The following is a 16,837-nucleotide window of genomic DNA, read 5'->3' as shown; positions in this document are numbered from 1 at the left end:
CCATGACATACGGTCGCAAGTCCGATGACACGACCAAAAAGTCGATCGAACTGCGAACTGGGGCCAGGTGGACTTGTGGACACCGTGAAGCCTGAACATGATATTCGTTATTGACAATCCGTGATGTGCACAGAAGTCCAGTGAAATAACACCACTCGGGTTCTGATTGGGCAGGCCATTCTTCCCCATCACGCCCACCCTGTCATTGCCCACGTGGGCATTGAAATCACCCAGCAGAATAATGGAGTCCCCAGAGGAAGATGCACTTCAAACTCAAGACCTTCTTCTCTGCATGGTGGGCTGAGCAAGTGATTTTAACCTCATCACCTACAGTACTTTCTTTGTTAGGCTGACCTTCTGCAACCATTCTTATTTGTCAGCTAGGGAGAGACTTGGCTGAGATGCAAATGTAATATTGCTCTTGTGAGGAGAGGGGTTCTTTTTGGCAAAGAAAGCAGGGTGAACATTTTTGTTGGCGTCAGGAAGTTCCGTGACTTTCTTCACATTGCTGTTCTTGATAGCAACTCGTTCTCTAACTCCTCTTTGATCATCCGGTGTGGTATGTTGAAAGATTACGATAAAATGACGTTTCAGTTGAAGATGACAGACTATGATCTATATTGTCCGTAGCACTTGTGGAGAAGAGACCTTTGCTCACCTTGAGGGGACAAACCACTCCCTTCTCAACATATTTATGAACAACTGCATCTCCCATCTGGGCTTCTTTGTCAAGCACTCGATCGTATGGGATACTAAAACCATAAAACCATTTTTGTTTGCCTTCATCCAGGCATCATTGGAGCAGCGTGGCAGTTCAAACCAACGAGAACTCTATGGCGTTAGGTCGCGATCAAAACAAGAGCTCAAACTACGTAGAAACGAGCGTAATGGGAAAAACAAAACAAAACAGGAGGGTGCACAAAAAATGCTCACTTTTTTTTTTTTAATATGGCCATTACACTCGTTTCTATGTAGTTCGATCTCTTGTTTGTAATTGCAATCTAACACTGTAGAAAAACTGCTACAAATTGTACCCAAACGTATGTCAAGATGGCTGCGCTGTTAGAACTGTGGAGCTGACAATAACAAGAAATAAAAGAAACAAAGACTCTGAGGATTAAAAAATAAAACATTTCCTCACAAATGCCATGGATGACATAAAGAGTAACACATATGCATTATTTTCCTTGAGGATGCCAGTGAAAAAGTACGGAGAAGGTCAGAAGGAGTTACATTGGGTCTTTTTGAATCTCGAGAAAGCCCTTGACAGATTACCAAGAGAGCAACTGTGGTACTGCATGCGTAAATCTGGTGTGGCGTAGAAACATGTTAGAATAGAACAAAGGAGGGCAGCAGAAAAGTGGTGAGGTGTGCCGTAGGTATTACAGCAGAATTTAAGGTGGAGGTGGGACTGCATCAGGGATCAGCTCTGAACCCCTTACCGTTTGCTGTAGTAATGTAGACAGACAGATGATGTTCGAATGGAACCCCATAATGTTCGCAGATGACCGTGTAAACTGTAGTGAAAGCGGGGAGCAGCTGTCAGAACAATTAGAAAGATGAAGGATGAAGTAAAACTGAATATATGTGTGTGAATGAAAGGGGTGGAGGGGGAAACGTGAGGCCTCATGGAGAAGAGAAAGCAAGGGTGGCTGACTTCAAATACCTGGGGTCAGCAAACCAGAGCAATGGTGAGTGTGGTAAGGTAGTGAAGAAACGGGTCCAAGCAGGTTTGAATGGCTGGCGGAAGGTGTTTGGTGTGTATTGTGACAGAAGAGTCTAAAACAGTGGTGAGAGCGGCCATGATGTCCGGATAAGAGTCGTGGCACTGAAGAAACAAAGAAGCTAACCTGGAGGTGGTAGAAATGAAAATGTTGAGGTTCTTGCAAGGAGTGAGCAGGTTGAATAAGATTCGAAATGAGCTCATTAGAGGGACAGCCAACGTTAGATGTTTTGGAGGCAAGGTTCAAGTGAGCAGACTTTGATGGTTTGGACATGTTCAGAGGCGAGAGAGTGAGTATATTGGTAGAAGGGTGCTGAGGATGGAGCTGCCAGGCAAAAGAGGGAGAGGAAGACCAAAAAGAAGGTTGATGGATGTTGTGAGGGAAGACCTTAGAAAAAGATGACATGATGTGGTGACCCCGAACGGGATAAGCTGAAAGAAGGAGAAGAAACACCATGGATAACATTCTGTGGGAGCAAGATGAGATCACTGTTCATGATGCAACGCAGGAGGCATCTGAACAGGACCAAGTCATCAATGATGAGTTCGACATTAACTGCACTATGCACAAATGTTTTATTCACAAATATTTAATGCAAAAATGTTTATGCACGAAGTTTCATTGAAGCAGTGTTATAAAGTTAATTTATTTAAGACTGGAGTACGTGTCATCAACATTATTTATAAACAGTTATGCCATAATTGAGCATTTATTTTAGTTGGTTGAGGGATTCTGTTCTGACAATTACACAGACCAGAAAAAGCATGTCCTTTGGCCTGTCCCAAGAACCGCTGCATCAGTACATTAATTTAATTAATAATAATTAATGATTGTTGTAAAGATATTTTTTTGAAAAACAAAACAAATACAAACTAAGAATCCAAAACTAGGTAAGTAAAAATACAGATAACTAATATTTGGAGCGTATGGATAATCGCAAATTGGTGGTGTCCATTGTACATGGGTAGAAGGGTTTTCCAATTTTTTTTTGGGAGGGGGGAGTCAACTTTGGGGGTGCGCATTTGAAGAATGGATTGCACGGCTGCAGAGGGCGAGAGCTTCGCGGGTTCCAAATTAACAGGTAGGTGTGTATACAGCTACTAAAAAAAAATAATAGTTTGGTGTGGACCGCGTAATCGGTTCCTCTAACGTAACAAAAGATCCGCGTATGAAATGTGTCGATGTGCGCGTCGCCCAGCCAACAGTGTCTCACTCTACCTCGTCTCGATAGTGTTCATCGCGTACTGCAGCGGCTTTGAACATACCCCCTCCACCTCCTCCTTATATTCCACCGGCGCAGAAAATCAGCCACACTGGCTGAGGTGCCGGGTTCGGCGGTCACAGCTTCTGGGAAGGTTGCGCGTCGTGGTTTGCGACAGGGGCGGCTCTGAAGAACCCAGCCGAGAATGCGTTACTCAGTCGTGTGCGCGCATAAAGGGCCCCAGATCGACTGTGTTGCTCAGTACTCCGGCGTCTGTGAGCACCCCCCTAAAGCAGCACCGCTCGGCTCTGTCATAAGCCACACCAGCCGGCTGCGATGAGATGCGATGGCTCATCTCCGCCGCGGAAGTGGATCGGATGGGGATGCGGTTTGGCTGTGATCGCATATCATCTGAATATGGCTCGAAACAATAGTGTAATATTGCCCTGAGGCTCGAAACAATAGTGTAACATTGCCCCGGTAACTTCACTTCGGTTGTGTGGTGTTGTCCTTTTCGAAAAGAGCTTCGGTGTCAGAAGGGGCGTCGGAAAAATCCGAATATCTCTGTTGTTCGGCTTCCTCGTAGCAGGCATTGCGCGTTTTCAACAGCGGAAGTCAAGGGACACTCAGTTGCGCAACTTTGCGCATGGATGACCCACGATCCGGTCACATATGTTTTTCGTATAGACATTGAAGTGAATACTGTTGTGTATTTTTCATGACAATATCTATTTTTAATATTTATAGGGATGACAGTTCCACTTTAAAGTTCTGCTAATTGTCTATAAATCACGAAATGATTTAGGTCCTGAATACATGAAAGAAATGCTTACGGAATACAAACCCAGTAGAGTTCTGAGATCGACTGACTCAGGTCAAATAGTGGAGCGCATAGTCCAAAGCAAACATGATGAAGCAGCATTTAGCTATTATGCTGCACACAAATGGAATAAATTGCCAACAGAGATTATGTCAGACCCAAGTGTGAATGTTTTTAAATCCAGGTTGAAAACTTTTTTTTTCTCATGCTTTTTAGAATATATCCACTTTTTTATCATATTACTCTCACTGTATGTGGTTTTAATTGTCTTTGTAAAAAATATTTTTGTATTTTTTTTTGTTTTAATGCCGTTTTAAATGTTTGATCTTTTTGTTTTCAAATGCCTTTAATCATGTAAAGCACATTGAGTTAACTTGTGTATGAAATGTGCTATACAAATAAATTTGCTTTGCTTTAGTCTTTATAAGAGAATGGATGTATTCATTTGACTTGGCTCATAATGGAACCCAGTGCCCTGTCTTAAAAGTCCGATGCGATACAAAGAGGCCATAAGACATTTTTGTCTTGCATGACATCGCACATTTACGTATCACTAACCCGACTCTTCGGCATAAAACATTACACACTTCATTCAGCAGGTCAGTGATACACGAACAAAATGAAAGTTTTTCTCCTGCAATGTATAAAGCACTGATAATAATGAAATCAAACTCAGAGAAGATACTTCTCCCTCACTTTCCTTCGAACATAAAATCATGTGGTTGTTCATATTGTCCGAACTTAGATGTACGTGCGCTCTCCCATGAGCCGTAATCCTTTGGAGACACTTCCTCAACTGTGTTTTAGGTTTTGGAAAAGGAATCAACCGGGCCCCTTGTAACCGAGCAGGATATCTTTCCTCAGAATTGCACGTTCCCCAAGCGCATCTGAGGACCATTTTCTTCGAAACATTAACTTTTCCAAGCGCATGATACCGATACCCAGCATTGCTTGCGGAACATGACGACAAGAGGGACGGGTCAAGCCAGGGGTTAAGACAATGTGGATATCTGATTGGCAATTATTGTACGAGTGATTGACAGGCCAGAAAGATCTATTGTTCATCCACCTGCTCCCCGCTTTCACTGCAGATCAAAAACCCATCTGGAAACATTATGGTCCTAAGGGGATTACAGTCTGACCTCATCTATCAGCTTATCCGTCACCACAGTAAACAAGAAGGGGCTCAGAGCTGATCCCTGATACAATCTCACCTCCACCTTGAATTCTTCTGTCACACTTACTGCACACCTCACGACTGTTCTACTGCCCTCCTACATATCCTGTAGTATTTTACCTTCTGTACTTCTCTGTACTTTCCCACAAACATCCTCATGGGAAATAATGCATCTGTGGTACTCTTTCTAGGCATGAAACCATACTTTTGCTCGCAGATACTGTCCTGAGTCTAACCTTCACTACTCTTTCCCAGATCTACCTTTCTTTTCTACCTTTGCCTTACGTCCCATCTCCATGTGTTCCTTTTGCCTCTCCCAAGTCCTCTGTGTCCCACTTCTTTGCTAACCTATTTCCTTGTATGACTTCCTGTATTTTGGGGTTCCACCACCATGTCTCCATCTCCCCTTTCCTCCCAGAAGACTCACCAAGTACTCTCCTGCGTGTCTCTCTGATCACCTTGGATGTAGTATTCTTCTGTGACCTCCTCCTCTCCATCGAAAGCCTATCTCACCTCTTTCCGAAATCCTGCACAACATTCTTCCTTTCTCAGCTTCCACCTCATGATACTCTGGTCTAACTTTTCCCTAAGCTTCCTCCCCACCACCAGTCATCCTACACACCACCATCCAATCCTGTCGAGCTATACTCTCCTACCACTACCTTATAGTCAGTAACCTCCTTCAGAATATATCGTTTGCACAAAATGTAATACACCTGTGTGTTTCTACCGCCCCCCACCCCACCCCCGCTCTTGTATTACAATGTGCACCAATCACAACTCTCTCTGTTTGGGAGCATCCAAAAACTTAATCTAGTTCCTTCCAGAATTTCTCTTTCAGCTCTAGATCACCTCCTACCTGTGGGGCATATGCCTCTTGTTTACCCTTTCTCACATCTACCTTTGCTCTACGTCACATGTCAATGTATTTCTTTCGCCTCTCCTCAGTCATTTCAGTGTCCAAGTTGTTCTTTGGTAACCTCTTTCCTTGATTGACTCCCTGTACTTGGGGGTTCCACGACCACGGTTCCTTCTCCGCTTTCCTCCCTGAAGACACACCATGTACTCTCCTGCGTGTCTCTCTCCTCACCTTGGCTCTAGTCGTCGAATCTTCTGTGAGCCCCTTCTGTCAATCGAGAGCCTCTCTCACCTCTTAACGAAAGCCCGCACAACATTCTTCCTTTCTCAGCTTCCGCCACATGGTTCTCTCCTCTAACTTTGTCTTCTTAAACTTCCTTCCCACCACCAGCATCTCATTTTGCTGTGGAGCTACACTATCCTACCACTACCTTGTAGTCAGTAACCTCCTTCAGATTATATAGTGTGGACAAAATATAATTCACCGGTGTGCTTCTCCCTCCGCTCTTGTAGGTCACTATATGTTCCTCCCTCTTCTGGAAATAAGTGTTCACTACTGCCATTTCAATCCTTTGCAAAGTCCACCACCATCTGTCCTTCAAAGTTCCTTTCCTGGATGCTGTACTTACCCATCACTTCTTCATTGCCCCCGTTTCCTTCATCAATATGTCCGTAACAATCTGCACCAATCACAACTCTCTGTGTCTTGGATGCTCAGAACTACTTAATCTAGTTTGTTCCAGAATTTCTCTTTCAACTCTAGTTCACATCCTATGTGTGGGGCAGAACCTCGAAACTTTTCACCTCCAAGAGATTCTTCGCCAGCTTTTTCTTTAAAATAACTCCTCCTCCTTTTCGCTTCCCATCTACTCCATGTTTAAAAAAAATTGAAACGCTGCTCCGATAAACATCTAGCCTTACTAACTTTCCACCTGCTCTCTTGGATGCACAATATATCAACCTTTCTCCTAATCATCATGTCAACCAACTCCTGGGCTTTTCCTTTCATGTACTAACATTCAAAGTCCCTACACTCAGTTGTAGGCTTTGTGAAATCCTCTTCTTCTGCAAAAGAAATGCTTTCCTCTTTTGTCTTCGGTTTGTCACTGACTAAAGCACAGAAATAAGTGGATGAGGCAAAATTTTCTTCTTCTAAACCACAACAAGTGGCGCGGTGGCACAGCTCTAAAGTGTTGGCCCAACAGCTCTGAGGACCAGCGTTCAAATACCAGCCCCCCTGCTTGGGTTTCCTCCGGGCACTACGGTTTCCTACCACATTCCCAATAGTAGCGTACATTAATTGGAGACTCTAAATTGCCCATCGCTGTGATTGTGATTGCGACTGCTCTTTCTCCATATGCCCTCCAGTCAGCTTTCAGCCATTTCAGGGATTACCCTGCCTCTTGCCCAATGACAGCTGGCATTGGCTCCAGCACCTCTGTCACCCTTGTGAGGATAAGCGGCTCAGGGAATAGATGGATAAACCACAACAAAACAGAATTGTTTTTGGCAAGAAAGAAAAGATTATTGGTGTTTGTAAATACATGAACACACTACAATGTTCCCCCATTATTCACAGGTGTTATGTACCTTACATTTCTGCGAATAACGAAAAGTCGATATGTATCATATTTTTGCAACCATAAGATGGACTGTAAAGTCTTACATTTTCTCCCAAATGGACAGCATGTTTTATATGCACAATTGTTGCGTGACTTGTCCAATGACGTACGCTCGAACACAGTGGTTATAGTGTTAGCATGTATGCTGGCACGCATTTCAGTTTGTATGTAAGATAGCATATCATGGCGCTCAGAAGGCAGAGAAAAATATTTGCTTTTTATATTTGCCCCAAATACTGCCTGTGTAGGCAGTTCATTACAGACAATTTTGGTCCCTCTCACTGTGTCACATCAAAGCTGAAATTATTACACCACCGCAAGCAGAATAGTATAACTACCTACCCACCCATCTTCTTCCTTTTGTTCTGGGTTGGGTGGGAGGGGCAGTAACTTTAGGAAGGATGCCCAGTCTCTCCTTTCTGCATCCACTCCATCCAGCTCTTCTGGAGGGATCCCGAGGCGCTTCCATAGGTGAGGTTACGAACATAGATCGACTGGTAAATTTAGAGAGTCTCCTTTCGACGTAGCTCCCTCTCGACCACAACGGACTGATACAAAGTCCACATCACTGCAAACAAACTAAGTAATGAGTCAAGAAATAATTGACACAAAACATGCATTTAAAAGCTGTTTCATCCTCTCAACATGCTTTTCTTGTAGGATGTTCAGCCTGTCTATGCTCCTCTTGGGTCAAATTTTCCAGAACTTTAGTTTGGACCATCACACCTATGGAGATACACACAGTATGTGTTTAGCAGTGTCTCCAGATGACTAAAGTTTAATTGAGATATTGTGCCTCTGTCAAAAGCAGATAACTGGATGAGCCAAAATTTCCTTCAACTGAACCACAGCAAAACCGAAATAATAGTTTTAAGCAATAAATAAAAAAAAAATGTGGTTCATAAATACCTGGAGTTAGGATCTTGATAAAGCAAAGACCAAATCTGTAACTTTGGTGTTCTGATCAGAATCAACTTTAATGGCCAAATATGTAAACATAAGGAATTTGTTTCCTGCAGTCATTGCCACCCTGGTACGACATTCAGAACATAGAACAAACAAACAAGAACAAAATCACAGATGTGCAAGACGAAGAGTCTTCTTCATTTTAGAGCAGTTAAGAATCTCTTACAGAGTGCCCTTACTCGTTCGTGGTTCGGGTTAGCGTTGGTAACCCTAACCCAGTGCAATGACTTGTGCAAAGGGAGCAGTTTAAAGTGACGAATCATGCAAGATTCTACAGTATACGTTTAATACTGATTGGACCAGCAGGATGCGAGGGTGTGTCCCAACAATGCCACAAGGATGATAGATTTGAGCTGATCTTCAACAGTCATATAAAATTCATTAACATTACTGCCTTTTACCATTTGGAAGCGGCTGAAATATGCAGGATTTGCAGCCGAAGTGCAACAGCAAGGCTGGAGAGCACATGTATGCCCGGTCGAAGTAGGCTGCAGAGGGTTTATAGTTTCAACATCCAGGCTACGCAGAGAAATGGGAGTCCGACGGATGGCCCATCGGCAGGCAGTCAGAGATCTCTCGAAGGCGGTAGAAAAGGCCGGCCAGTGGCTGTGGATAAAGAGAATAGACCCCTATGAGGCCTTCAAGAGAATTAATGGCACCTGGGAGTGAACCTGGGATGCTGGGATTCACTGCTGAACTCTCTCGAGAGAGTTTCGTGGCCCTATCAGCGAAACACTTGATAATGCAAGGAAGCCCACTTGATAACCTGTAGGGTGCCATCATTTAATTCAACATCCCACAGAGCCTCATCGGAGCCAAAATATGTATGAATAGAGGGACATCCATATGTAGTCCTGCATAATACATCTTGCAGACCACACCATCTTTTTTTTTTTAGGGGGGTGTTGTGGCGAAACTGAACCCTGAATTTATGATTATGGCAAATTACTCCATGTCCACAAAACATAAACACAACCAGCTTTTCAAATCACCACCCAGTAAAATGTTGTTAAATTATTATTTTGAAACAGAGAAAGGGGGAAAATGCTTTATCATTTTTTTTATTTACGACAAATAGCAATTTTGGTATTTTAGCAAGAAACGATATCAATCCACATGATTTTGTTTCTCAGGCCACATAAAATGATGTTTCACACCTGAGTTTCACTGGTGTTCGATATTATGAATGACTTAAATGTTCTCCTTTAAAACATTGAATGACATTTGATTTTCTTTTTTAAAATGGAGCTCTTCAGATTTTATTTTGATTGTGATTCATAAAGTTAACATTTTCATTTTGTGGGAAAGTACTTCTGTTCATGGTGTTTATGTTATGACTTTGTATTTAGATCAACCAGGCCAAGCCAGAATGTGGACGACAGGCGCTAGTCGAGCTGCTCATCAGACCTGTACAGAGACTTCCTAGTGTGGCTCTACTTCTAAATGGTAACTTACACTCACTTGGACATATTTTTGAAATGTTGCATGTTAGAGCGTAGGTTAGTGGAGTATGTGGCAGCATGTTGACTTCACAGTCAATTGTTCTGGCTTTGCCTCTCAGGTCAGCAATGATAAAAACTCACATGTTGAGACACTAATAAAGAAAATCCCACTGCACCACTTGTCAGTAGCACTGCCTTGCTTATTCCACATCCTGAAATGCAACTGATGGGCAATGGTTCCACACACATATATATATATATATATATATATATATATATATATATATAAAAATGCTAAAGAAGTGAGCTTGAATGGCTAAATTTTCTTAAACACAAATTTGTGGTCTAGTAAAGCTCCATGAGTAATGGGCATGACAGTTCTTTTCAGCGTACTGAATCTGTCAAATGAGGTCGTTAAAAAGATTTGTTCTCAAAATTATTTTAGGGAATTGTTCACTTCTTTTTCATAGAATTATTTAAGAGCTAGCTTTCTCATTCTGTTCATGATCCATCCCTGAGATTCATATTCACTCAAAACATTGACCCAAGTACTATCTGAGTTGTGTAATTATGATGATTAGAAGAAAGGTTGATATTTTGTGTAACCAAGAGAGCAGGAGGAAAGGTAGTAATGCTAGACCTTTAGGGCTAGGTTTAAAAATATTTTACCATGGAGTAGAGGGGAAGAGTAATGGAGTAGGGGTTATTTTAAAGGAAGAGCTGGAGAATTTTTGGAAATGAAAAGAGTTTCAGATTGAGTTGATGAGGCTGAAACTAGAAATTGAGTGTGTTACGTATCATGTGATTAGTGGCTATGCCCCACAAGTAGGATGTGACCTCAGTTAAGACAAATTCTGGAAGGAACTAGATGAAGTCATTCTGAGCATCGAAGACACAGAGAGAGTTGTGATTGGTGGAGATTGTAATTGACATGTTGTTGATGGAAACAGACGATGAAGAAGTGATGGGTAAGTACAGCATCCAGGAAAGAAACTTTGAGGGACAGATGGTGGTGGACTTTGATTGAAATGGCAGTAATGAACACTTTTTTCCAGAACAGGCAGGAACATATGGTGACCTACAAGAGTGGAGGTAGAAGCACACAGGTGGATTACGTTTTGTGCAGATGATCTAATCCGACTGTAAATTGTAAGGGAGAGTGTTACTCAAAAACATAGGATGGTGGTGTGTAAGCTGTCTCTGTAGAAAGAAAGATTAAGAAGACATTGGTAGAGGAGAGAACCTTGTGGTGGTAGATGAGAAAGGAAGAATGTTCTGCGGCCTTTCGGGAAGAGGTGAAACATGCTCTCGATGGACGGGAGGACCTCCCGAAAGACTGGACTACTACAGCAAAAGTGATGAGACAGGCAGGAGAGTACTTGGTGTGTTTCTGGTAGGAAAGGGAGAAGGAGACTTGGTGGAGGAACCCCAATACAGGCAGTTATACAAGGAAAGAGGTTAGTGAAAAATTGGGATACTGAGACAACTGAGTATAGGCAAAAAGAATACACATTGATACTACGTTAAGATACAACAAAGGAGAACAATATATATAGCGAAGGCTAAACAAGAGCCATAAGATATGTACAACAGGTTGGACACAAATGAATGCGAAAAGGAACTCTCAAGGTTGGCAAGACAGAGGGATAGATATGGGAAGGATGTACAGCAGGAAAGTATGATCAAGGATAGAGATGGAAATTTGTTGACTGGTGCCAAAAGTGTGCTAAATAGATGGTAAGATTACTTTGAGAAATTGAACAAAGAAAATTAGAGAGAAGCAAGAGTAGAAGAGGCAATTCTGAAGGGTTCAAAAAAGCCAATTTTTTTCATTTTTGGCAGAAGAAATCCTAAAATACGCCCGGCCTAAGTGAGAGAAAGGGATTTCATCCAAAATTGTGATAGTTTGTGAAGTTTGCCAGAAAAAAAGCAACTTTTCAAACATGAGCCTGACCAGAAATGCCATTGCCAAACGAGTAGACCAGTTGTCCATCAATCTAAAAGAGCAGTTTATGAAAAAGGGAAAAGATTTCATCGCATATTCCTTGGCTGTGGATGAGAGCACCGGCATTTCTGACATTGCCCAGTTGTAGATTTTCCTCCACGGTGTGGATTCCAGATTAAGCGTGAATGAGGAGTTTTTGGCTTTACATCCTATCCATGGCACAGCTCCAGGGCATGAAGAGGTGTCATGATGTGGAAATGGGATGGGTATGCCTTGGAAAAACTTGCGGGTTTGACAACTGACGGAGAACCTGCATTGTGTGGACACAGGAGGGCCTGGTGGCAAAGGTACGGGAGAAGATGCAGGAGGAAAACGCCACACGTGAGCTGACAGCTGACCATTGTATCACACACCAGGAATCGATGTGTGGTAAAGCCTTGAAAATGGGACATGTAATTAGCACTATCATTAAAGCACTATAATGCTTTAAATCACTGCAAGTTCAAGGCATTTCTGACTGAGTTACAGATGATGGTGATTTGTCCTTTCACACTGAGGTGTGATGGCTCAGCTAGGGAATGGTGCTTCAAAGATCTTTCGACCCTCATGAGAAGATTTGTCTGTTCTTGGACAGCAAAAGGAAAGACACAACACAACTCCGAGACGAAATGTTTTTGTGTGAAGCGGCTTTTCAGTGGGACATTACGAGTCATCTGAATGCAATGAATTTGCTTCTCTACAGGGTCAGGATCATGTCATCTCTGATGTGTACAGTACAGTGAAGGCATATAAAACCAAATTAACTCAGTAAGAGGCACAGATGCTGGAAGAAAACTTAACAAAACAAGTATTTGAACACCCTGCTATATTGCAAGTTCTCCCACTTAGAAATCGTAGAGGGGTCTGAAATTTTCATCGTTGGTGCATGTCCACTGTGAGAGAGATAATCTAAAAAGAAAAATCCAGAAACCATGATTTCTAAGTGGGAGAACTTGCAATATAGCAGGGTGTTCAAATACTTATTTTGTTAACTGTAGATAAGTGTGGTATAAGCTCCCACATTAAGTTTGTACCTTGTAGCTTGTACGAGTGCTTTTACTTGTTTGCGGTTCTCGTAATAGACCAGTGCGATGTCAATTGTGCAAAGGGAGCAGTTCAAAGTGACGAATCATTCATCTACAAAATATATTACATATATAAACTATCACAGCTGTGTCACAAATGTGCAAGATGTAAAATCTTCATTTAGGTAGGTAAGTGTGTCAACGTCTCACATTGTGCTAAGCTTGTACAGAGTGCTTTGATACGTCGCAGTTGTTGTTATAGACCAGTGCAATGACAATTGTGCAAAGAGAGCAGTTTAAAATGACGAATCATGCGATAGTCTACAAAATATATTTTATACTAATGCTAATACTGATTGGCTTCTCCCTGTGCCGTCACCTTAGGTTGTAGTTTGATGATCGACTTTGTGGTCGTGTCATCAGACTTGCGACCGCATGTCTTGGACACTTGGGTGAAGAGAGGGTCGGAGCTGTCAACTGATCACCACGTGGTGCTGAGTTGGCTCCAATGGTGGGGGAAGGTGCCAGTCCCACGTGGCAGGCCCAAACATATTGTGAGTGTCTGCTGGGAATGGGTGGCAGATTGTCAGAAAGAATTTCAACTCCCACCTCCGAAAGAACTTTGCTCACGTTCTGGTGGAGGTGGGGGAAATTGAGTCTTAGTGGATGATGTTCTGCGCCTCCATTGCTGAGGCGACCGACTAGAGCTGTGGTCGTAAGGTTGTCGGTGCCTGATGTGGCGGCAACCCACGAACACGTTGGTGGATACCAACAGTGAGGGATGCTGTCAAGCTGAAGAAGTAGTCCTATTGTGCATTTTTGGCCTTTGGGACTCTCAAGCAGCTGATAGGTATCAGCTGGTCAAGGGGAATGCAGGTTTGGTGGTCACTGAGGCAAAAACGTGGCCCTGGGAGGAGTTTGGTGAGGCCATGGAGAACGACTTCAGGACGGATTCGAGGAAATTCTGGTCCACCGTCGTCGTGGGAGGGGGAAGCAGTGCCACGTAAACACTGTGTATAGTAAGGACAGGGCGCTGCTGACCTCAACTCGGGCATGAGCTGTGGGTCATGACCGAAAGAGCAAAATCCCGGATACAAGCGGCCGAAATGAGGTTCCTCTGCAGGGTTTCCGGTTTCTCCCTCAGCGATACCGCTACTCCTCCGCATTGAGGGGAGCCAGATGAGGTGGCTGGGGCATCTGATTCGGATGCCTCCTGGCCGCCTCCCTGGTGAGGTGTTCAGGGCATGTCCCACCCGAAAGAGACCCTGAGGATGACCCAGGACACGCTAGAGAGACTTTGTCTCTCAGCTGGCTTGGGAACGCCTCGGGATCCCTCCAGAAGACCTGGAAGGAGTGGCTGGGGAAAGGGAAGTCTGGGTATACTTGCTGAAGCTACTTCCCCCGCAACCCGACCCGGAAAAGCAATGGATGGATGGATGGATGGATGGATGGCACAAGGCAGAAAAATATTCGCTGATTAAGAGGCGAAAAAACTCTTTGAATGCCTGCAACTTTTTACTTTAATTGATCTGTAGCGCTTTCCCGACGGAAGAAGTTGGAAGAGCTGGTGGCCAGAATGTGGAGGATCCAAAAGGATTCTGCCTGCTCTGGACCTTGTTTGCCTTGCGTGTAAGTCCGTAATAGCGGGTAGCGTGGTGCCAACAATCTGTTAAGCGGTTTTGATTGTGATACATTGACTAGGTCCCAGTCCTTCCTCACGAAAGAAACTAAATCTGGGTCCTTCATTAGGAGCAGTTGTTGAGTGCAATCTTTGGTGAGCATCCCAGATTTTACACAACGATTGGATTAAGAGTAATTGCACTGGACTCCCACGGTAAACCGTGAATGGTTAAGGTAACTGTGTCGTCTTAACATATTGCGGGGGATTGATGCACTTTTAACTGCTCTAAATGACAAATACTCTGCATCCTGCACATCTGTGACTCTTATAAGAAATAGTTCCTTAAATTGGATGTCTATTGTTCTTTGTTCTTGTTTGTTTGTCCTTCTCAGTACTCAAATGAATGTGACAACTTCCTTGTGTGTTGTTACATTCTTGACTATGAAAGTTGACTCTGTGAATTGGTGCATAGTGTCTGAAGATTATTGAATGCATTTTGAGCACAATTCTTTGAGCTACCAAATTGTTTGAAAGAAATTAATCTTGAGAGTAGTGAACTGATGGGGAAAAATGGATTTTTTCTTTGTATGTTTTTTTTTCATTCTCCAAATGTCAAAGAAACCAAACTCTGCTCTTATATAATGGAGCATTGTGGCTGAATATTTTTTAGAATTGAGCGATCTGTTTAAGGAGAGGTCCGGTCGTTTGGATTAACAATGTATCCAATAGGTCATGTCATGTACTGTACCTTGAAAATTTGAGGTTAATCCTCAATCATTTAATGGTGTTTTGAGAAGATTTTTTTTATCGGTAATTTCGAATTTTCATGTGCGCCGCCATTTTGGCGTCTCACATGATATACATGCGCGGATGTTAACGTATTATGTTCGCAAACAAAGAAATCATCGCCGGTTTGTAGTGCCTTCACATGCAGTACCACCATCATCGGACACGGTAAAATATTTTACTGTATCACGAAATTTTGCCATAATTCGGATAGAAATAATCTGCGGAACATTCAGTGGCATGTTCTGCCCAGTAAGAACAGGAATCATTTAAGGACTGGAAACCAGAGTGCCCAGAGAAACCTACGCAGGCTGTGGGAGAACATGCAAATGCCACAATTCTATACACGTGCGCGCACACACAGACACACCCACACAAAACTCCACGAAAATCTAACCGGGGTCCCCTGAACTGTAAGACCACCGCTTTACCAGCTGAGCTACTATGCCGCTGTTGTGTAGGCAATATTAACTTCCACCAAGCCAAAGATCATTTCATTATCACTTGGACCCCAGCAACCCTGTTGGCTAAAGCCTTTTTCCACAATATTAGGCTTAAATGCAGCCCTATGGGGGCACAAACCAGTGCAATCTGTAGGTCGGTCCCAAGCCCGGATAAATGCAGAGGGTTACGTCAGGAAGGGCATCCGGCGTAAAAACTGTGCCAAACAAATATGAGCGTTCATCTAAAGAATCCCATACCGGATCGGTCGTGTACCGGGTTAACAACGCCCGCCCCCTGCACTGCTAACCTGCAGGGCGTCGGTGGAAATTCAGCTAACTGTGGGTCGAAGACAAAGAAGAGGAGGAAACCGGATCCAGCGTCAGAAGAAAAAGAGGAATGCACAGAGCCTACAACTGAGTGTAGGGACTTTGAATGTTGGGACTATGACAGGAAAAGCTCAGGAGCTGGTTGACATGATGATTAGGAGAAAGGTTGATATTCTGTGCATCCAAGAGAGCAGGTGGAAAGGTAGTAAGGCTAGAAGTTTGGGAGCAGGGTTTAAATTATTCTACCACGGAGTAGATGGGAAGAGAAATGGAGTAGGGGTTATTTTAAAGGAAGAGCTGGCTAAGAATGTCTTGGAGGTGAAAAGAGTATCAGATTGAGTGATGAGACTAAAATTTGAAATTGAGGGTGTTATGTATAATGTGGTTAGTGGCTATGCACCACAGGTAGGATGTGACCTAGAGTTGAAAGAGAAATTCTGGAAGGAACTAGATGAAGTAGTTCTGAGCATCCCAGACAACGAGAGAGTTGTGATTGGTGCAGATTGTAATGGACATATTGGTAAAGGAAACGGGGGCGATGAAGAAGTGATGGGTAAGTACGGCATCCAGGAAAGGAACTTTGTAGGGCAGATGGTGCTGGACTTTGCAAAAAGGATGGCGATGGCTGTCGTGAACACTTATTTCCAAAAGAGGGAGGAACATATAGTGACCTACAAGAGCGGCGGTAGAACCACGCAGGTAGATTATATTTTGTGCAGACGATGTAATGTGAAGGAGGTTACTGACTGTAAAGTAGTGGTAGGGGAGAGTGTAGCTCGACAGCATAGGATGGTAGTATGTAGGATGATTCTGGTGGTGGGTAGGAAGATTAAGAAGACAA

At 43.2% G+C, this 16,837-nt stretch overlaps 1 protein-coding gene across 4 annotated transcripts in view; it reads left to right on the top strand.

Moving 5' to 3' along the window:
* ect2 (epithelial cell transforming 2) overlaps window positions 1–16,837 on the top strand; it is a 194,579-nt gene that overhangs the window by 110,817 nt on the left and 66,925 nt on the right. For all 4 annotated transcript variants that reach the window (XR_009795813.1, XM_061825546.1, XM_061825545.1 and 1 more), the window contains exon 17: window positions 9,718–9,814. Coding sequence is in view for 3 of the 4 variants with exons in the window: in XM_061825546.1 (XP_061681530.1) it covers window positions 9,718–9,814 (97 nt within the window). In the remaining variant the exon portion in view is untranslated. The remainder of the gene's footprint in view (window positions 1–9,717; window positions 9,815–16,837) is intronic.

This window comes from Syngnathoides biaculeatus, chromosome 7, assembly GCF_019802595.1.
Source record: "Syngnathoides biaculeatus isolate LvHL_M chromosome 7, ASM1980259v1, whole genome shotgun sequence".
Lineage (NCBI taxonomy): Eukaryota > Metazoa > Chordata > Actinopteri > Syngnathiformes > Syngnathidae > Syngnathoides > Syngnathoides biaculeatus.
This window is presented reverse-complemented; position numbering and strand designations above follow the sequence as displayed.